The 19,451-nt window shown below is 55.3% G+C and overlaps 8 protein-coding genes across 8 annotated transcripts; 5 read left to right on the top strand and 3 right to left on the bottom strand.

The window, feature by feature from the left end:
• Positions 1–119: 119 nt before the first annotated feature.
• BCV69DRAFT_283884 (hypothetical protein) lies at positions 120–1,151 on the top strand. Its single transcript, XM_025492847.1, has 3 exons — positions 120–403; positions 527–664; positions 760–1,151. Exons 1-3 carry the CDS (start codon positions 239–241, stop codon positions 937–939), a joined length of 483 nt encoding a protein of 160 aa, XP_025346941.1. The 5' UTR covers positions 120–238; the 3' UTR covers positions 940–1,151.
• On the bottom strand, positions 806–2,074 carry BCV69DRAFT_313525 (hypothetical protein; the record flags this gene model as incomplete). The annotated part of the gene is made up of 3 exons (XM_025495036.1): positions 806–1,183; positions 1,280–1,897; positions 2,047–2,074. 3 exons carry the CDS (start codon positions 2,072–2,074, stop codon positions 1,161–1,163), a joined length of 669 nt encoding a protein of 222 aa, XP_025346940.1. The 3' UTR covers positions 806–1,160.
• Positions 2,075–9,090: 7,016 nt separating this feature from the next.
• Positions 9,091–11,060, top strand: BCV69DRAFT_283880 (hypothetical protein). The gene is made up of 2 exons (XM_025492846.1): positions 9,091–10,838; positions 10,919–11,060. The coding sequence occupies exons 1-2, from the start codon at positions 9,160–9,162 to the stop codon at positions 10,977–10,979; spliced, it is 1,740 nt and encodes a 579-aa protein (XP_025346939.1). The 5' UTR covers positions 9,091–9,159; the 3' UTR covers positions 10,980–11,060.
• A 139-nt stretch (positions 11,061–11,199) lies between these two features.
• BCV69DRAFT_250729 (Mmp37-domain-containing protein) lies at positions 11,200–12,783 on the top strand (the record flags this gene model as incomplete). Its single annotated transcript, XM_025490393.1, has 2 exons — positions 11,200–12,454; positions 12,524–12,783. The coding sequence occupies 2 exons, from the start codon at positions 11,200–11,202 to the stop codon at positions 12,781–12,783; spliced, it is 1,515 nt and encodes a 504-aa protein (XP_025346938.1).
• Positions 12,784–12,864: 81 nt separating this feature from the next.
• Positions 12,865–15,285, bottom strand: BCV69DRAFT_300084 (PIN domain-like protein; the record flags this gene model as incomplete). Its single annotated transcript, XM_025494425.1, has 1 exon — positions 12,865–15,285. One exon carries the CDS (start codon positions 15,283–15,285, stop codon positions 12,865–12,867), a length of 2,421 nt encoding a protein of 806 aa, XP_025346937.1.
• A 327-nt stretch (positions 15,286–15,612) lies between these two features.
• Positions 15,613–16,576, top strand: BCV69DRAFT_283877 (DUF1348-domain-containing protein). The gene is made up of 4 exons (XM_025492845.1): positions 15,613–15,735; positions 15,850–15,965; positions 16,050–16,080; positions 16,167–16,576. The coding sequence occupies exons 1-4, from the start codon at positions 15,682–15,684 to the stop codon at positions 16,425–16,427; spliced, it is 462 nt and encodes a 153-aa protein (XP_025346936.1). The 5' UTR covers positions 15,613–15,681; the 3' UTR covers positions 16,428–16,576.
• Positions 16,532–17,349, bottom strand: BCV69DRAFT_300082 (Der1-like protein; the record flags this gene model as incomplete). The annotated part of the gene is made up of 3 exons (XM_025494424.1): positions 16,532–16,577; positions 16,655–16,730; positions 16,806–17,349. The coding sequence occupies 3 exons, from the start codon at positions 17,347–17,349 to the stop codon at positions 16,532–16,534; spliced, it is 666 nt and encodes a 221-aa protein (XP_025346935.1).
• Positions 17,350–17,608: 259 nt separating this feature from the next.
• Positions 17,609–18,894, top strand: BCV69DRAFT_271707 (DnaJ-domain-containing protein). The gene is made up of 5 exons (XM_025490962.1): positions 17,609–17,834; positions 17,961–18,068; positions 18,253–18,326; positions 18,399–18,569; positions 18,676–18,894. The coding sequence occupies exons 1-5, from the start codon at positions 17,657–17,659 to the stop codon at positions 18,712–18,714; spliced, it is 570 nt and encodes a 189-aa protein (XP_025346934.1). The 5' UTR covers positions 17,609–17,656; the 3' UTR covers positions 18,715–18,894.
• The last annotated feature ends 557 nt before the right edge of the window (positions 18,895–19,451 follow it).

Genomic DNA, 19,451 nt, shown 5'->3' with positions numbered 1-19,451 from the left:
CGACTGTTGCAATCGGTTCTAGAACCCTTTCAGCCATCGTCCTCGCTTCGCCCTTCCGCTGCTTAACCCCGACTCGACTCGGCTCGGCTCGGCTTCTGGGGCCTCTACTCACCCCGCCTGCCCTTGATACTCACCCACACCCCACCATCCCAATTCCTTGACGCTCCTTGCTCAGAACACTGTCGTTTCTCCTTGTGCTCCTACTCACTCCATTCCTATTTCGTCGTCCCAAGCAAAGATGGCCCGCGCCAACAGCCGCATCGAGCTTCTCCTGGTCAATCTCACCGGCCTTCAGAACTTCTCCCTCCTGACGGTCCTGGTCGCCTTCTTCCTCTGTCTAGCTCCACATGTCTACGCTGTCAGCCTCACCCGGGGCAACTTCAAAGCTGATGCGCCACGAAGCGTGAGTTGAGACGAAACAAATTTCAAAAGCAGCAGCATTGAGCAGTTGATGAGCCGTGGCACGAGAGCTGATATCCGCAAGTACCGCACCTCCACCTCATTCCCCGCTTCTCTGCAATGACAGTACGTTGCCTCTATGCAGAAGAAGCAGAACAAGACAGAAACGGATCTCAGGTTCCTCCGCGCTGAGGCGGCCCACCTGAACGGTTTCGAGACGCTAGCGCTGTACGCAGTGGCCATCTCCATCGGCAATGTAGCTGGGGTAAGTAGCGAGACATTTCTGGGAGAAGGAAGGTCTGCTCGCCTTCGACTGCGACTAACCACTTTCTCTGGCTTGTCCTCTTGCGGCCTTCACAGCTCCCCACGAGCCAATTGAACAGCCTCAGTCTCTTCTACATCCTCTCACGCATCATCTTCATCCTCTCCTACATCTTCCTCTCCACCCCTACCCTGTGGTGGATTCGCTCCCTCAGCTACTTTGGCGGGATAGCAGTCATCTTCAGACTCTTCTGGTCTGCAGCAGCGGCCCTGCAGTAGTCACAGAGATGCAGAGGAAGAAGAGAGGGAGTGGAGATGAGCAGGAGCCGGCAAACGGAGGAAGAGAAGCTACGAGGGTCGAGCAGGTGTGGAGGGTCGAAGGCAAAGAGGGGCTGGCCGGCCATATGCCAGCCCGCTGAGGGCCAATGTTGTGATATCCTTGGACAATGTGATACAATTACACAGGCTTCACGAGACTACGTGAGAGACCTTGAGCCACTTCAGGCGATCTTGAGAGCTTTGTCTGGAGAGTACAGTGTTACCATTGCAAGACGTGCATGAGCTGTGTCAGTGCGTCATCGGTAAGTCATGACCATCTCTCGCTCCCTCTACTACTCACCTCTTGTCCTGCAACGGTACAAGAATCCCACGACCACCTCTCCTTCTTTTGGCTGAGGCTGCCCGGCGAAATGCTTCTGGGCAATCGCGCTGAGGTAGCTCTTGGCATCCTCATCATCAAAGAAGCGATCCGGGCACTCCTCGTCTTCCTCCCCTATACCTCCTGCCTCTCCATCCGCCCCACTCTTCTCCCCATGAGCATTATGAGCTTGAGCAGCCGTCCTCTTCCTCGAGCCTGAGGTGCCATTGCCATTAGTATTCGTAGTCGTAGCAGGAGGAGAGCGAGCTCGAAAACGTTCGCTACGCGGTCCGTACGAAGTAGATGTAGCTGCTGCCGAAGCTAGGGCCGCTCTCCTCTTACCACTGGCTTCGGCCAAGACCTCTTCCTCCGTCCTAGCGTCCACTCCTTCTCCTTCTTCGCCCGCCTCGCCTTCCTCCTCTTCCTCATCGTCTTCCTCGTCCTCAGAGCCTGATGAGGATGAGTGGGAGGAGGCGCGCGGCGCTGGTGGGGGTGGGTAGGCGGGAGCGAGGTTGTAGTGCTCGATATACGATGTCAAGGCCGAGGTGGGGAATGTGTTGAAGTCGATGAGGGGTCCAAGTGGCACTGCCGGTGCAGCTGCTAGAGTCGGGAGGTGGACACGGTCAGGCAAAGAGGGTTAAGGTAAAGAGGAGGTAGAGCAAGAGCGCACGGCCGTCAGAGTTCAGCAGCGCCTATTGCTAGCGCCAGCCCATCATTGCCATTGAGATACCTTTGAGACGCCAACTCACCCTTATCCTTATCTGCTGCTGTAGCCATGATGTCCTAAGCAAGGGTAGAATGATACTGGCCGGCTGGAATGAGCGGAAGCGTGCAACGAGGGTCTGTACGGAAACACGGACAGTCTAGTCTAGACTGGCACGAGCGGAAGTGGCACCGGGACGGAAGTGCGCGCCTCGGGCGTACGGCATGGCGGACAGGGTGAACAGTGGCATGATAGAGCGTAACGTTTTTTTACAGAAGCATGGTATACAAGGAGACACATGGACTTGGAGACTTCATTTGGCACTCTACCGAGGAAAGTATTCTGGACAAATCATCGGATCCTCTCCCTCTCAATGATGCTCTTCATCGACGCATCTCGACTGACACGCCAGTAGTGATCAATCGACGTCGACTGAGCGAGCAAGTTCAGGAATTGTGGGTCATGCGTGACGACTAGAAGCTGCGTGCTCGGTCGCTCCTTAATGATGTCTCCTAGAGATCGAGCCAACGCCTCGACGGTCTCCTGATCGAGACATAGCGTGGGCTCATCGAGGGCCATGAATCGGCAATTGGTTGCAAAGCTGTCAGCAAGTGCTAGTCGAATGATGATGGAAGCCAGTACTTTCTGCCCTGCAGAGCAACGGCCTCGCATGTCCATCTTGACCGTGTCCTTCATCATGCAGACCCGATAGTTGTATGATCTGTTTCCGACCTTCTCCCCGTCAGACTCGATGGAGATGGAGTCAATGTCTGTGCCCTGGTAGGTTTTTGCCCACAGATACCTGATCTGTTCGTTGATCTCTTGCATCTTAAGACCGTGAAAGCGAATGATAGCCGCATCCAGAGCCTTTGCGTACTTCTCCAGATCGGAGTTGGCGATCTCCGAGGTCTTCACTTCGACGAGCTTCTGCGAGAAGCGCTTGGCAACATCCTTATAATCCTTCTTCAACTCGTCATCTCGGGCATTGAGTTGCTCCTGAAGCGATGCTATCTCACCAGAGAGATGCTGAGATTCTCCATTGAGCTTGTTGACCTCTTGGTTCTGAGCGTGATACTTGCTCTCGAATTCTCTGCGATTCTTCGACGCTTCGTCGAGGTCAAGCTGGCCCAGATCTTCCTCGATTTTCCGAACGTCCTTGCCAAGCTGTCGGTATTGAAGATTGTCCACGATGTTGCGCTCAGTTGCTTTTGACTCATTGAGGTCCTTGTCGATCTTCGAAATATCAGACTCCACCTCTTTGATGCGGTCATTGATATCCTGTATCTGGCCTTGTAGATCTCGAATGGTGTCGATGCAGTCCGCAAGCTTGTGAGCACCACGCTGATCGACATAACGCTGAATCTGTTGCTGACAATCTTGCAGGATCCTCAGCTTGGCCTGGTAGGTGTCCACCCGCCCAGCGCGCTTTGATTCTTCTTGCGCATTATCACTCTTCAGTTGCTCTAGCTCGTCCTTCACCTTTTTTATTGGAGCACTATAGCCATCGATAGCCTCGTCTAGTGCTTTCAGCATCTCAGTGCCTTCGGTGTACTCCTCTTTGAGCTCGTCGATGCGCTTCTGTAGGCTTCGACGTCGAGCAACTTCTTGCTCCTTCTCCGAGACGACTTTCTCACTCCGGAAGCTTGCTCTCTCAGCGTTGTTGAGATCAGTACGCTTGGCTTCTCGATTGCGCTCAATGGTCTGGCACTCTCGCTTCAATCGCTTGATGTTGTCCGCCATCTCATTGATGGCTGTCTGGACTTGATCGCCAGTCTGTATGCTACCTGTGCTGGCCAGATCGTCTTCCAGAGTTGAAATTTCTGAATTGAGAATCGAGACTTCGTTCAACAGCCGAGCGGCATCGGCAGCGACTCGCTTCAAGTTGGAGATCTCTTCCACCTCGTCCTTGAGCGACTTAAGAGCATGACTTGCCTCCTCAGCAACCTTGCTCTTACCGCTAAGGTCATCGGTTTGTTCGTCGATCTTCTTCTCGAGCTGAAGAATGTCGATACTCTTGATGTTGCGCGCTAGCTCTTCCTTAGGCAGCATTACCTTCGCTCGAGAAACAACGGCTTTCCAGTCATCCACTTGTGTCTGTAACTCCTCCTGTCCTTCACTGCCCAAGCGTTTGATCTGAAGGCTGACATATTTGTCAAAACCGGCCATGTCGTCTTGTTTCAACGCACGGTCACAGCCAAAGCACTTGTGCTGATTTTGACCCATTTTCTGCACATTGAGGAAAAAGTTGTGAGCCGCTGTAGAGTTGTTGAGCTCATCCTCGGCATAGGACAATTGTTCTTCGGCCTGCTGAAGTGCTTGCTTAACAGATTCGGCATCCTCTTCTTTGTCGAGGAAAGACTTGAGTTCCGCCTCGAGAGAAGCCAGCTGGTCTCTCTTCTCCTTCAGCTGCCCGCGAGAGATAGAAAGCGTAGATTCGAGATGCTGTACAATGCGAGTCTTCTCTGCTTCACTCTTGCTTGCCGTTGCCACTTGTGCATCCTTGGCAGTACCCGCCAAGGTCAGATCGCGTTCGAAAGTGCCAGCTGTGACTTCTGTCCCGGTGAGCTTCTTACAAGCACCCAGATTGCGCTCAATGAGCGCCTTTGCCGCCTTGCTCTTCTGCTCGCTTTCTTTCTTCTTCATGTCTAGCTTGGCTCTTGCTTCCGCCTGCCGATTCAAGGCGTTCAGTTCGGCAGTGAGCTCCTCGCGGCGATCATCTGAGTTACGAATTTCGATGTTCTTGTTGCGGATTTGTTCTTCGTAGTTGGCCTCTTCAATCTCACGACGAAGTCGGTCTGCCTTCTGGGCGGCCTCAGTGTGACCGTCTCGAGCAGCGGTCAAGTCCGCATCCGTGACTACGACAGCGTCTAGCTCATCCTGCGCCTGCTTCATCTTTTCCTTGAGCCGCTTGTTGTTGTTTGCAGTCGTCTCGCGAGACGAGGCTTTGCTACTCTTCTCGGTACGGAGCTCTTGGAATCTCAAGGACAGATCATCCTCCTGCTTGAGACTTGTCTGTCTCCACGCTTGCAGGTCCGCCTCCGCGCTTCGAGAGGAATCGGTGATGCGAGTGGTGAAGTCGGAAATCTGCGCCTGAGAGGGCTCAGCAACGTCAAAGCCCTTGATACCGAGTTCCAATGACATAGCACGGATCTCCTCTTCCTGGCGCGCTATGGCTTGTTCGTGGTGCTTTCTATCGTTTTCGAGAGCACCTCGTTCACTCAGCTTTCTATTGTACCGCTCCTCTAACTGGCAGAGCTCGTCTCGCCTGTTGTCGATCTTGCGGACATGCTCATTCCTTCGCCGGCGTTGCTTCTCGAGATGGTCCTGAAAGCTATCCTTGCGGGATTGCAACTCGTTATCGGCCTCGTCGGATTCGGTCATTGACATGCGCAACTGCTCACGAGCCTCGACCTTGAGTTTCCTCTTGTCTTCGAGCAGCTCAGCCTTGCTCACGATCTCTCGAAACTTTACCGCAGAGTCGTAGAAGGTCTTGTTCTCTTTGGTGAGACGCCGAATCTCCTCATCAAGGTCATCCAGCCGCGCCTGCTTTTCGGTGAGGTTGCCCATCAGCTTGGACCTGGTCTCCTTGAGAGCCGTAGACCTGTCTCTGTCTGTCTTGAGAGCATCGAGTTGGACCTTCAGCACTTTGAGCTCCTGGGCGCGGTCTTTGCGGATGGCCTTGATATTGTCAAGAGCCTTGGTATACCGAGTTGCATCGAAAATATCGTCGAATTTCTTCTTCAATACGGAGGCTTCCGATAGAGGCCAATTGCTCTCCTCTTGATGACAAAAGATGACGTTCTCCAGTATGGAGCGCGACACCCCCAAGAGGCGTGGCATCTCCTCGTCCAATTCTGCACATTTGGTAGAGATGACCGCCCGCTTGTTCTTTGCCACTTCGGCATCGTCGATCTGCAACAGTCCTTCCAATGTCTTCAGAGTCAAACCGCCGCCCTTCTTCACACTGACTTGGAGATTGCGCACACAATTCATCCGGACTTTGTTGGTGTTGAAAAAACGCAGCCTTACTTGAGCCTTGACCTCGTTCGAGGTTGCCATCTTGGGATCGTGCACGAAGGCCCCTCCCTTGGTGTTGGGGGGCATGTCACCCGTCGTTGCATACTTGAGGCATTCAATGATGGTCGTCTTGCCGCTGCCATTGTAGCCGACAATGACAGTCAGAGGAGTGAAAAATTGGATGATATTGACCCCCTTATCGTCAAAGCTCCGGATCCCCCTGATAGCGAGCTCTGAGCGAACCAGGCGAGTAGGGTATGGAAGGTCAGCCTCTGCATGTATGCCAGATTATGAACATCAAGACTTACTGTCGAGGGTAGCCATCGAGACTTCGAGCTATCGCAGGCCGCAATGCTCTACTGGGAGGCTGTTTCAAGAGCTCACGAGTGGGACAAATGATGCCAGTCAGTAGTTCGAGAAAGGCTGGTAGGGAAGGGGACCGTGATACTTTCTCCCCACCTCGCTTCACACGGAAAGGGAGTCGCGATGTGGAGAGACGCCGAGTGCCGAGGCGAATCGCCGCAAAGGACAGCTTCAAAGCAACTCTCCAGCCTCTGCCTCTACCACCCTTGACCACCTGCCCTTGCAAGACCTTCATCGTTAGCAGGTTCTGCACGTCCCACCCTCGCAGGCCATGCCCCCCTTAGCATCGCTCCTGGGCGGTCAAGGCTCTGCGCCGCAGATCAACGTCGATGCCATCAACTGGTCAGGTTCATTGGCCAGTAATGCACAGTCCATCCTCGGCGAGGCTCTGCTACACGATGGCCTCGTACTTCCGGGCGAGATATCTGCCTTGGCTGTAGATCCAGTGCAGGGATTCTTGGCAGTCGGCACTTCAGCAGGCACTGTACATCTCTTCGGCTCCCCTGCTGTACAATTGGCATGGACTCTCAAGCCAGCCCTGCCTGTACAGTATCTCCTCTTCAAGCCCGGAACTCCCTTGCTGGTCTGCGCTGATGGTAAGGGCAACCTCTCCATCTACGATTTGTCCAGGCCAGATCCGGCAGCACAAGCAGGCTCTCAGTCCTCATCTCTTCCAACTTCGCGCCGAATGAGTCACTCTCAGTCCGGTATCGGGGGTCATCAGCCTCACCCGGATACGCCGACGAGAGTCGCGGCTCATGTAGCGAGGAACACGATCACTTGCTTGCATCTCAGTCCTAGTCATTCTCATCTTCTCCTCGGTCTGAGGGACGGTACGGTCGATGCCTACGATCTTGACCGGCTGGCACCGGCCCCTTTCCGCATACCTAATTGCTGGTATGAAGAAGAGGAACTGCTTCGCAAGTCACAGGCCATCGACGCCCCAAGCCGGAGACACGTGCCTCTGATCGTAGACATGGCTCATTCGCCACAAGACCTCAACACAATGCTGCTGGCGTACGAGGGGGGAGCTGTGCTGCTTAATATCAAGGAGCTTTCTGTCACTGCAAGCTTCTCCCTTAGATTGCTTCCAGGGGCTCCAGGTGCTGGTGGCATCAGTGCAGATGCTATATGGTCAGAGAGAGGGAGTCCAGTCACCTGCGTGGCGTGGCGTCCCGACGGTCTGGTGCTTGCTCTCGGCCACGAGGACGGCCTAATCTCCTTCTGGTCGCCCGCGGATGATACCAAGCCCTTACTCGTGCGATCACTCACCGAGCTTGACCTGGACAAGCCGACCGTCGAAGAACTTGGCCCACGAGCAGCTCGAGAACCCATCTTCAAACTTGCCTGGGCAGGCTTCTCAGGGAAAAGCTGGCTGGAGTCATTCTCTCCAACTGGTGACACCAGCGAGGCTCAGAATCCCTCGACCAGTGATATGGGTAGCGGATCCACCATCCTGACCGTCTTGGGAGGAGCAGTCGCTGGGCAAGACCCACCGGGAGTGGCAACTATGACCTTTGCGCCATTCAGTCCTGCCCTCGTTGGTCAAAGTTTCTGGGGAACCAAGGAACGTACTCCGGATGTAGTCAACAAGAGTCGTCAAAGCCTCAGAGCCAGTCTGAACCCTACACGGGAGGGACGCATTCTGTCGAGCGGCGTGGTGCAAGACTTTGTGCTCCTGCCGCGGTCTTCGCCTCACTACTCAATGGCGTGGGATCCGGTTGCCATCATCATGCTGAACGACATTCCGCACGGTCTCCCTCCGCTGGCACCGCCATCTGCTCAGAGAGGACTGATGGCAGCAGCCTTCCCTCCACTTCCGCCTCCGGGTACTCGATCCCGCCCTACCAGTACAATTCCCACTCCCATGGAGCTATCGAATAGTGCTGCTGGCCCAACAGCAGCGCTGCCAGTAGACTTTTCATCTCCTCATTTATTCTCTCTCCCGTTCGCACTGGCCTGCTCAGGCGCCGGCGCGATCATCGGAGCCCAAGTGGTCACGGTCCCCCTCGCCACTTACCGCAAGCTCGTGGGAATCCCAGTTGGCAGCCATGCGGCACATGGCGACGAGGGCGAGACAGTTGCTCACACTGATTCAGCCCACCCACCTTTGCCATTGAGAGGCGGACTGGCAGCAGCACGGATTTCAGACGATCGGGCTTTCCATTCCCTCAGCAAGACGTCTGGACTTTTCCAGCTCATGATCAGCCAACATTTGGACGGTTCGATCCGCTTTTCTGACATCAGCCCTCATCTCATGCTTGCACCCAAAGCAGGGCCCAGCTTACAAAAGACTCCTCAAGACTCTTCACAGCCCGAAAACGCTCCTCCTTCGCGGGTACAGTTCCTCGATCAGACCTTCCCATTGCCTCTCCCGCATCTTACCATCCATCTGCCACAGACGCTGTTACATCCCTCTTTCCAGGGCCATCCGCGTCTATCAAGATTCGTCCATAATCGGGAAAATCTGCGCATCTCCTCTATCCAATTTGCCATCGAGACACTTGAGCTCAGTGTGCTTCTTTGGGGCGGCCTGCTGGTTCACTATCGCTACGGCCAAGCTCGCTTCAGCCAGTCTGACGCAGTAGAGGCCGAAGTCCAGGCGGAAGTGCAAAGAGAGCGGGAGGGCGCTGAACAGTCGGCATACGTAGCTCTGGGGACAAGAATGGATCGGATGTCCCTTTCTGGACAGCCACTTTCTCATCAAAAGAGGGAGAACGAGCTGCAGCATTTGCACGAACGGGACGACAAAGAGCTTGGAGAAAGGCTGGAAGGAGATATGCGCCGTGCTCTGCGAGATCTAGACTCGCCGCGCTCGCAGTCTCCCGCTCCCGGATCTTCATCGTTCCCTGGCCCCTCGTCGTCCTCAGCGCTTGGTACGCCTCCTCCGCGACCTAAGAGAGACCCCAACCGAGGCGGAGTGATGCGGCGCTTCCGTCGCCAAGGCGAAGAAGAAGGGCCACCTCCAATGCCAGCACCACAAGGACCTGCTGGGATGGAAAACGCAGGACAGATGGAAGACACTGATGCAGGTGACGAATTCACTGATCTGGATGAGGCCAATGATTGGTCAGAGGACGGCTTCAAGGCGAACTTGCTCATCGATCTAGGCCGAGGGGAGATCACGCAAGTAGCTCATTCGGACATTGGTTTCCTTGCTATTGCGTGTGGGGCAGGCCTGGCGATCATCGACCTCAGAGGACCAGAGATTTTGCTGCGAGAGGGGCTGGGCGATGACTTCTCTGTGGCCGCCCCAAGTACCAAGGGTAGAGAGGGCAGATCGGCAAAGAAGCTACTTGAAGCCGAGAGTAAAGCTCCGATCACTAGCCTCGCTTGGACGATCTGTAGGCTTCCAGGTGCCAAACCCGTCAACCACACTGTCCTCGCTCCTCGGCTGGTCGTGGGAAGAGGTAATGGCCTGGTGACTGTTTGGACCTCGATGCAGGCCCTTTCCATGTGGCTCCCAGAGCGTACGGGAGCTATCAAAGTCGACGAGCTAGACTACGAAAGCTCACGGCCTAGTCAGCTGTCGCCACGATGCTCTTTGCAAGTGCTCGATGTTGCAGGCAATTCAGCTGTTGCTGTTCCGGTGGAGCTTCAGCGAGCCATCCGTGAGCAGAGCCGTAGCCTGGGTCGAGAGGAAGACGCGCTGCTGTCAGACGTTCCCCTGCTGTTCGGGTGGAGCGATCACTCGCTGTTCATCCGAAGCGGTCTACTGGGTCCCAGGATCGCAAAGGCTGACACGACCGAGGCAATCTTGAGAGCCGCATTGGTCGAACGAGGCACCGAGAAGCTTGCGGTTGCTGTCTCGAAGACCAGCATCAGGGTCTACAGTACCCCTGGACTTGAGCTTGTGCAAAGGATACAGAGGCATGGTCACGACTTTGGGGAGCAGACGACGAGCCAGCAGAGTGTGTCCATAGATCGGGGTCCCTCCGGCGTATTTTTGGAGGTCCTTTCTTCGCTCGATGCGCGTCTCTGGACCTTCTTTGCTCAAGCACCGCGTCCAATGACCCCTTCTCTGCTCCTCCATGCTCCCAAAGCTATGCCTGCACACCCAGGCGCAGGTGCTGTGAGCGCTGTGGCTAGTTGGTTCTCCACCAAGGCGGCAACGACTAGCTCGCTGGATGACGTCTTCGCTGGGCCGCACAGACCCGAGGCTCCGAGACTACCTCCTATGAAGACCAAGGAGACTTTTGTAGCCGACCTCGCTGGAGAAGACCCTTCTCCGAAATCGCCGGCTTCTGGCAGCACGCCTTTGTCCCCATCTGTCGACGGGCGAGCGAGAGGAGCTGCTGCACGCCATCACGCTACAGCAGCCACCGTAGCACAGACGCAAGGGACGAGGGATCAGATGGGATGGAACCTCGACCTTGCGCGAAGGAGGGGTGAGGCCATGGCTGGTTTGGAGAATAGTCTGGCCAGCTTGGAGAAGAGCACGAGTGATTGGGTGAAAGAGTAAGTACACTGCACACGCATAGATCTGGCACGACCAGAACTATACCGCTGACGCCAGAGCCCCCACCCTCTCTCTACAGGTCGAAGTCTGCCCTGATCAAGTCTGCTGCAAAGGACAAGCTGTCGAAGTTTGGCTTTTAGACGAGACCGTGCCGTTAGTTTCCTCGAAGGGAGCCCGTATTGGCCGCCGCGCCGATTCCGCGTGGCGCCTCCACTTTGGCTCTGCTTGCGAGAAGGCGATGTTTCCGTGAGCTGTTCCGTTCAACCTTTACCAACTTGTCCATAGTCTGCCCTCATATACTTTCCTGTCCTACGAACGAATGATCACTGCCTCACAATAGGACATCGTCGCAGTCCGATCATGGTGACTCTACAGTGCGCTACGGTCTTGCGCCGTGGCTCTCCCTTCAGTTCCGCTTGCCAGATCTTCTCGTCTGCTTCTCCTTACGCATCCTCATCGTCGTCCCTCCTACAGCCTCGGATAGCCTCTGCGACCTGTGTCTCTTCGTCCTCCTCTTCATCGTCTTTGTACCAGCGTCGCCTCTTCACTACAAATCGAAGGGACGATGGCAACCCTACTTCGCAAGACTTTTACGCTCCTGGTCCAGAGCCAACAAGTGGTCCCTCTGTCCTCCCTCATACCAACCAAACAACCTCTTTTCCTCCCAAGAACTTCCCCTCGGCCTTTGGTTCCAACCAGGTATTGCCTGTACCAGAAGACAATCAGGAGCGTCTAGCGAAGATTCTCTCTGCATTCGATGCACCGATCCGTTTTGCATTCGCGTATGGCTCGGGCGTCTTTCCGCAGGAAGAAGCTGGGCCGGAACATGCAAAGAGGCCGGAGATCAAGGAGCCAAAGACGGGCAAACCGAGGAAGATGGTGGATCTAGTCCTCGCTGTTGCTCACCCTGAACATTGGCATGGACTCAACAAGCAGCGGTTCCCCAAGCACTATTCATGGATTAGCCGACTGACGGGCGCTGAGCTCATTACGGGATGGGTACAGCGACTAGGCGCGGGTCTGTGGTACATTCCCTATGTGAAGATCGAGGACGACTTGGTCAAGTATGGAGTGATGGACATTGACACCCTCTGTGACGATCTACTGGACTGGGATACACTCTACGTCTCCGGTAGGATGCACAAGCCTGTAGCCATGCTCATTACCGATCCTCGAGTGCGGCTAGCCCAGCAAGTCAACCTCGCTTCTGCTTTGCGCGTGTCCCTCCTCTTGCTGCCAGAAACCTTCACAGAGGTAGAGCTCTACACGCGAATCGCAAGTTTATCCTATACGGGTGACTTCCGAATGTCTGTGCCAGGAGGGGAGAATGCGAACAAGGTACGGAACATCGTCCTTGCGCAACGCTCGCAGTTCCGAAGACTCTACTCTGGTCTCATCGGGAGTCTAGGAACAGTCGAAGTCAAGGAGAGCAGGGAGGACCGGTACTACATGATTCAGGATCGATCGGCTAAAGCCAGATCGCAAATGGCTGAACGACTACCATTGCGTCTGCGAGAAAAAGTAATGGCGCACTACCTTGCCCATCCAGAGCTGGACAAGGCCTTCCTCGAGCTTTCCCTCAGCACAAAGGACGATGAAATCGGACGAGAACCACGTCCACTCTCCACGACTCGACCTGATAAAGATGAGGTGAAAGCGGACGCCTCAATCACCTCTCGTGAAGCTCCGCAGCACTTACTCGACGCTTTTTGGCTTGCTGCTGTGCAGAGGCAAGACTTTGAGACGATTCTTCTTGGAGAAATCTCACGGACGGTCAAAGGCGCGGCTTGGTCACAGAGTCTCAAGGGGCTTTACACTGCAGGACTACCCAAGACGTTCCGCTATGTGTGGGCAAAGGTGGGCAAGTACTTTGAGGGCAAGAAGGATGGGAAGAAGGAGAACGAGGAGGGGAATACAACCACAAGGGAGCAGGAAAAGAAGTAATGCAACGGCCAATCTCTCGTTATGATTTACAATGTAATCTGTTCATACATGCATCTAGCTTAGCAGTGCTGCCTTGCAACCTCACCTAGGCTCAGGATGTGTCCGCTGCTCCCTCGCTGCTCGCTCTCCATCGAAGCCAAAAGAGGCATGAGCTACCTCCCCTCCGAACGCCTGACCAAACCCGTCCGAGACCGGTCGCGAGGCAGCAAAGACCGTAGAGTCGTTATGACCTGCACCTTCCTCCACAGCGAGGACAAGGTCGAGTTCGTGCATCATCGACTCTTCTGCTTGTGCCTGACTGACACTCGAGGGCATGTGCTGATCCATCAGGGTCGAGGTAGATCGGCCTTTCCCTAGGCCCTTTGTGCGGAGGAAAGATCGGACAGCATGACGATCGTAGTCGGGGATCTCAAAGATCCGTCGTCCGCTCATGTCGCCAGCATTGATTTGCCCCTCCAATTGCGCTTGCAACGACTGCTTCAGACTGTCTATCAATGAGATGGGAGGGCGTGGAGGAAGCTGTAGCGTGCTGACGTCCTTCTGTTCCTCAGCCTGTGGAAGTAAGCCCGAAGCCTCCCGCTCGCCGTCATGAGGTAAGCTTGACTTGATCCCCGCAATTCGCAATGCTCTCTTCGCATCGGGTGGGTTTCGGAAGACGGCGCGAGCTCTAGAAAGCTCAGCGCCATAGTCCTTCCAGTCCAGTCCCTCGGGAGGCTTGTACTTGCTCGCTGCACCCCCACTCTTGAGGATTCCCCGGATGGTTTGGTGTTCCCTCAATAGTCGCAAGGCGCCGCGAGATGCCAGACCGGGGATAGTGCGGTTGTAATCTGTGCCGCACAAGAGGGCAAATTCGAGCATGGCATAGCGGGAGAGCTTGTCCGCTCGTGACAGTGCGGCGAGCCTCTCTGTCTCTTGTTCATCGACTCTCATCTCCACTTCTGCTTCGTCGCTTTTGGGGGAACGCGATTTCTTGACTGCCAATGATGGCTCTACCACCTTGATCGGGAACAGTCCAATTCGAGCCGCTCTCGAGTCCACTAGCTCCATAGGCTTCTTGGTACCGGTGAGATGTCGTATCAGTGGCACCTCTGCTAGCAAGACATCACTGTCCTCGGTTGCTACAGCGTCTGCCTCTCCAATGGTGACCAGACTGGCGGCAAGGGCTTCTGCTTCCCCCTTTGCCCCTCCATAAGGTGATCCCGAGCCTGTCCAGAGGACGGGTACTTGGAGGAGCGCGCACAGAGTGGCGCAGTCGTCGAAGACGTTTGAGGAGAGAGGCGAGGAGGATCGTGCGTAGCTTCGTTGAAGTGTGCGAGAGCGCTCCCGTATCAGCTCTAACGAAGCCAGAGGCTGATCGCGAGCCTCTTGCGCAGGCGGCTCTTCTACCTTCGTGGGCACCTCGCTCGATTGACTCGCGGTAGCCTCTGCGTCATCGCCTTCGTCCCGTGTGCTCTGCTCGATGTCCAAGTCTGCCTCCTGAGCCTCCTTTATAGACTCATCCATCTTGGCCTCGACCATCTTCCAAGTGAGATCAGCTGGCTCTTCGAGTGACCCAATATCTGCCCCGCCTGCCAAGGCGTTATACAGCTTCTCCTCCACCTCGTCCATCTTCATCTGCGCTGCCGTGTGAGGATGCCGTGGAGCTGTGGTGACGCCTTGCGATGGTGCAATACTGTCGGTTTGAGTCTGCTGAAGCTTCTGAAAGTCCTGACGGAGGTCATCGATGCGTGCAGCAATAGCGTAGGCTGAAGAAGTCTGATCTTCATACATGGTCTGCCACTCGTCTAGATCTTGCCGCACATCGGCATCGAGACGCGAGATCGAATTTGCCTGAGTGCTGGCGTCTTTGATACCGGACAGTATACTCTCGAGAAGGCCTTCCGATGTGTCGTCAGCGCGTGTGATGCTGTGCTTGGTGGGCAGACTCAACTGGTCCAGCTGTATCCGAAAGGAATCCCAGTCACTGATGCCTTGCGAGTCGATGGGGGCCAAGTCGTCCATCATAGTATCAACCTGTGCTTGCTCACTCGGATCTTTGAGCCTCTCTGTCTCGCGCCAAAGCTTGAGTAGATTGCTGACGACGCCCTTTTCCTGTTCGTCCAATTCCTTGATCCTGCCCAAGCTGGTGTTCAGCACTCTCAATCTCCAAGCCCTCCTCAGTTCCACCCTCATCCTCGCCCTCACCCTTCCTCTAGCCTCCCTCCTCTTCTCCGTCTCCCTAGCCTTGGCGGATATGCGCGAGGTGAGGTGATCAAAGACAAAGATTGGGTAGACGTTGGCTGTCCTTAGCGCGGCGATGAGGCGGTGGAAGCCAATGAGGTGGCGGGCGGGATGCTCATCGTCGGAAAAGTGAAAGCGTTGGACGAGGAGAGTGGCATCGATTGCGATACGATAACCGCTCAGAGAGGCGAAGCGATGAGGGTAGTAGATGGACTGGGGGCATTCCTTCTTGATCAAGGGGAAGATGCCCTTGATGCCGAAGACCAGAGAGGAAGGACGCATGATGGGCGTAGGAGGGCCACTCGGCGGGGGGAGAAGAAGAGACGACCAGACCTCGAGAGACAAGTGGTCTATGAACTAGTGATACGAAGTGGAGAGCATCTCGTAGTACCTGGTCGTGCAAGAAGCATGCTATGCAGCATATATCCTGAGCCAAGGGCGACCCTTGAAGTGGTTGTGCAATCAATCAAGACCAACACGAACCCGCGTCTGAGCCACTTTGCCAACTTTTCCCGACCCGCCGCCTTTCCGCACAATTCCACCTCGACTCGACTCCACTCCACCTGGCTTGGCGGCGCACACGCTTCCGCTTCAAGGTCAGTACCGACGGCATTTGTACGCCCTGCCTTCGTCTACTGCTCGAACACCTTTCCTCGATCACATCGGCGCCTAGCAGTCATGCCTCCTCCTTGTCCGCCCTTCACCGAAGAGACAGCCCGACAGAAGGTAAAGGTGAGCTCATCGTGCCTTGTCCTCTGCTGCAAGACGCCATCCGTAGTCATGTCTCACAGTACACCATGACCCTCCCTTCTTCCCCTTCCGCACACGGCACCGCTCGCACTACAGACGGCGCAGCACGCCTGGAATGGCCAAGATCCGGACAAGGTGGTATTGGCGTACACAGAGGATACCATCTGGCGGAATCGAGATGAGTTTCTCCATGGCCGCGAAGAGATCAGAGAGTACGTAGAGCTTGCTGGGGCTGGATTGCTTCCAGGGAAAGGCGGAGCTGACTGCTCTGTCCTGCCCTGCTTCCTCTTGCACAGGTTCCTCAAGCGCAAATGGTCAAAAGAGACGGTGAGTCCTCATCGAAGACTCCAGAAGCAACACGCCTCAGAGCTCACTTGCTGAAAGTTCCTCCTCCTCCTTCGCCCACCCCTTAGCACTACCGACTCCGTAAGGAGCTCTTTGCCTTTACCAGCAACAAGATTGCCGTTCAATTCTGGTACGAATATTGGAACGATTCCCTCTCCACCTGGCGTAGATGCTATGGTCTGGAAGACTGGACCTTTGCTGATGATGGGAGGATGAGGAAGAGGATGATGAGTGGGAATGAAATCTCAATCCAGGAGGGGGAGAGGTGGTTTACCGGGGCTGGAGAGGAGGAGTGGGATCGGGTGGAGATTAGTGAAAGACATTGGTGAGCCAGTGTTGTGATGATTGGATAGCTATGTTTTGAGTAGAAGTACAAAATGGATGGAAGTGGATGTACAGGTTCGCTGGATTCTCCGCTGTCGCCTTGTCTATTTCATGTATTTGGCGCAGGCTGTGGTCGTCCCTCGACGAGTCGCGTACTGAGCACCGCAAGTCAAAGGGAAAAATTCTGTCAGCATCATCGAAGCCATCATTCCATTGATCAAGCTGCACTTACAACAATGCTGGAGTCTTGAGGAAGTGTCTGCCCCCTGATCGAACCTCTCTGGGCCAGACGTCGGCGAAGAAGTAGTCTGAAGAGCGAGAGTATCGATTATAAGCATCAAAGACTGCCCCAAGGCTTTTGTAAGCGCTATGACAGTACTCACAGACATGTCCCACTGCCAATCCCAAGAGATCGCCCTTGACAGCCTGAGCGCTTCCGGTCAAGATCCAGCTGAAAGCACACAGTGCAATGGGCAGGTACGGTGCGGTGATGACCAGTACTCCAAACAAGCTGAGCCTTATATGTCTATTCCTTCTACTCCATATATACACCAGCGTAAATGCCAGTGGACTTGACAAGAAGGGCAGAGGAGGCGTGATCAGTGGGCTCGTGAGCAGCAGCAGCGAGCCACACACCACCACCAGCCAGGCAAAGTCGGCTGTGTGTCCCGCATAGTGATTCTCCTCTAGCATCCTCGAGTACCGGATAAAGAAGAAGAGATGGAAGAGAAAGTCTATACCGAATTCTCCAAAGTAGAGGAAGGAAGTGATGCAACGATAGATTTGAGGAGAGGTGAGGTTGAAGGTGAGCGAGGGCGAGTAGAAGAGGGAGTACCGGGAGAGGAGGGAGATGTGCTCTGCTAGGGAGACTGCGAGGGACGAGAAGGCCCACAAGCGGGTGACGGGGGGCATGGAGCCGATGTCCATCCTGAGCTGAGTGAGTGGATGGGATCGGGGACACGACGTCGATGGTGGTCAGTATGCCAGCCTCGAGGAGGTGGCAGTCAGAGGGAGTGGCAGGCAGGGTTCAGGCGCAAGTGGCCGACGTGGAACGCCTGGTGCTCGCGTCTCGGCCAGACGGAAAGAGAAAGTCGAGGATTGCCTGCATCCATTCTCCACATCACCCTAGCATTCCCTCCCCTTTGCCTTTGTACCCCTTCGATTCGTCCATCCCGTACTGTGGCAACCTAGCATCTCTCCCTGCCACACCAACCAGTCCCTGATCCGGTTCAAGATGGCTCCTCTTCCCGATTACTATGCCGTCCTGGGCGTCTCTCCTACCGCTACGCCCTCCGAGGTTCGAGAGGCATACAAGCGACAGTCCCTGCAATGCCATCCAGACCGATTCCCCAATGTGCCAGAGGCAGAGAAGCAGAGGCTCACAACAAAGTTCCAGTCGCTTGCTGATGCATGTGAGTATGAATGATCAGTCTCCAAGCACGAAGACGGGCTTCGCAGAAGTGGCGTTGGGCTCGTAGCCCTCCTCCGTACTTTGCATCGCTGACCCTTCCTGACTATTACTCTGCTCTCCACCACAGACTACGTCCTGAGCAACGCAGAGAGACGCGAGGAGTATGATGGTCTACGGGGATCACAAGGATTCCATGCCTTTGGCGAGGGAGAGGAAGAAAAGGAGCAACGGTCGAGTGCGAGCTTCTTCAGCAGCTTCTTCCAGGCTGCTGCTGGAGCTGCTGCTAGTGCTGGTGCAGGAGGTACAAGCGAGGGTACGACTCCTTCAGGACAGCCAGAAGGTGAGTCAGCCATTCCATGAGTCGCAGGTGTTAGCGATCTTGACGCTGAATACCTCCCCTGCTATGTCTCTCACTGCAGCTGCCGGTACTTTCAACGATGTCTTTGCCGAGCTGCTACGCCCAGAGGTACAAAGGGTAGTTCCGATCTGGAAGGTGAGTCCGGTGCTGGCCTCGACTGACATTTTCATCGTTTCGCTGATGATGTCCTCCACTTTCTTACTGTAGTGGGTAGGCAGTGCATCGGGAGCTGGTCTGGGCTTCATCCTAGCGAACATTCCCGGTGCCATCGGAGGAGCCGTGGTGGGCAACCGGATTGGAGCGATTAGAGATGCAAAGGGAAAGTCTGTGGGAGCCGTGTTTATGAATCTGTCAGCCGGCGACCGAGCTGCAGTGCTGGTGAGTTGTTCCATCAAGGGTCGTGGGCCATGCCCTCTACGTGGCGTGAGACTCAGAGTTGTGGATGCCTTTGCTGATGATCTCTCTCCTTATCTGGCGTCGACAGAAAGCACTTGCGGTCAAGGTACTGGGTTCCCTCGGATGATTAGCAATGGGACTATCACTCGTTAGGATATGCCCTCCTCGGCCGGGCCATTCTCCCCAGCCACCCCGCAAAGGCGGGCTAGATACCCCCTTCTCCTCTGTCCTGGCCACGACCATGCCTGTCTCATAGTCTGATTTTCACTTGTCATTGTCATGTCTGCCTGCTGCGATGCCTGGGATCCGAATGTCTGGTCGAAGTGCAATTTGAGTTTGTGGGTGGTACGGGGGGGTTGAGCGGCGTCTAAAGCAGGGCCGGGTGCGGTGATGACGCTGGCCAGCCACGGCAGAGTCGCGTTGCTGGAGGGGCGAGGGTGTGCGTGTGTGTGCGTGTGCGTGTGCGTGTGCGTGTGTGCGATTTGAGTTGGTCGTCCGTCGTTCTGCCTTGGACCCCCCTTGCCTGGCCGCCTACCCACCAACCACTCCTTCGATACCATACACATCGAGGTGACAAGGGGCAAAGTACTCATTGGCCTCACCCTCGCTGAACTACTCTACCTCATTCCAATCCGCCTTTTGTCTCCCGCCCCCCTTTGGGTTATCCATTGCTCTCTCACCTCACCCACAACCCCTGCCCAAGACACTCCGCGAGCAACACCTCTTCCTCACGCCACTTCCTCTTCACGGACCAGCTTCACGACCACTCCATCTTCTATACGATACCTTCAATCAACGCTGGTCACTCAAGTGCCCCACGACAAACGTACGCTGCTCTAGACGACTCAAGCCTCTGGTGCATTC

This window comes from Pseudomicrostroma glucosiphilum (assembly GCF_003144135.1).
Source record: "Pseudomicrostroma glucosiphilum strain MCA 4718 unplaced genomic scaffold BCV69scaffold_10, whole genome shotgun sequence".
Taxonomy (NCBI): Eukaryota; Fungi; Basidiomycota; class Exobasidiomycetes; order Microstromatales; family Microstromataceae; genus Microstroma; species Microstroma glucosiphilum.
Note: the sequence above shows the minus strand (reverse complement) of the source record. Positions and strands in the feature narration are given on the sequence as shown.

Excerpts from the sequence above, each read along its gene's own strand:
- BCV69DRAFT_271707 (XM_025490962.1), top strand. The coding sequence starts at position 17,657 with ATGGCTCCTCTTCCCGATTACTATGCCGTCCTGGGCGTCTCTCCTACC. Across the intron at positions 18,069-18,252 it reads AGAAAAGGAGCAACGGTCGA|CTGCCGGTACTTTCAACGAT; the intron begins GTGCGAGCTTCT and ends CTCTCACTGCAG. Across the intron at positions 18,327-18,398 it reads GGGTAGTTCCGATCTGGAAG|TGGGTAGGCAGTGCATCGGG; the intron begins GTGAGTCCGGTG and ends TTCTTACTGTAG.
- BCV69DRAFT_283884 (XM_025492847.1), top strand. The coding sequence starts at position 239 with ATGGCCCGCGCCAACAGCCGCATCGAGCTTCTCCTGGTCAATCTCACC. Across the intron at positions 404-526 it reads AAGCTGATGCGCCACGAAGC|TACGTTGCCTCTATGCAGAA; the intron begins GTGAGTTGAGAC and ends CTGCAATGACAG. Across the intron at positions 665-759 it reads CCATCGGCAATGTAGCTGGG|CTCCCCACGAGCCAATTGAA; the intron begins GTAAGTAGCGAG and ends CGGCCTTCACAG.
- BCV69DRAFT_283877 (XM_025492845.1), top strand. The coding sequence starts at position 15,682 with ATGCCTCCTCCTTGTCCGCCCTTCACCGAAGAGACAGCCCGACAGAAG. Across the intron at positions 15,736-15,849 it reads CAGCCCGACAGAAGGTAAAG|ACGGCGCAGCACGCCTGGAA; the intron begins GTGAGCTCATCG and ends CTCGCACTACAG. Across the intron at positions 15,966-16,049 it reads GGCCGCGAAGAGATCAGAGA|GTTCCTCAAGCGCAAATGGT; the intron begins GTACGTAGAGCT and ends CCTCTTGCACAG.
- BCV69DRAFT_283880 (XM_025492846.1), top strand. The coding sequence starts at position 9,160 with ATGCGCCGTGCTCTGCGAGATCTAGACTCGCCGCGCTCGCAGTCTCCC. Across the intron at positions 10,839-10,918 it reads ACGAGTGATTGGGTGAAAGA|GTCGAAGTCTGCCCTGATCA; the intron begins GTAAGTACACTG and ends CTCTCTCTACAG.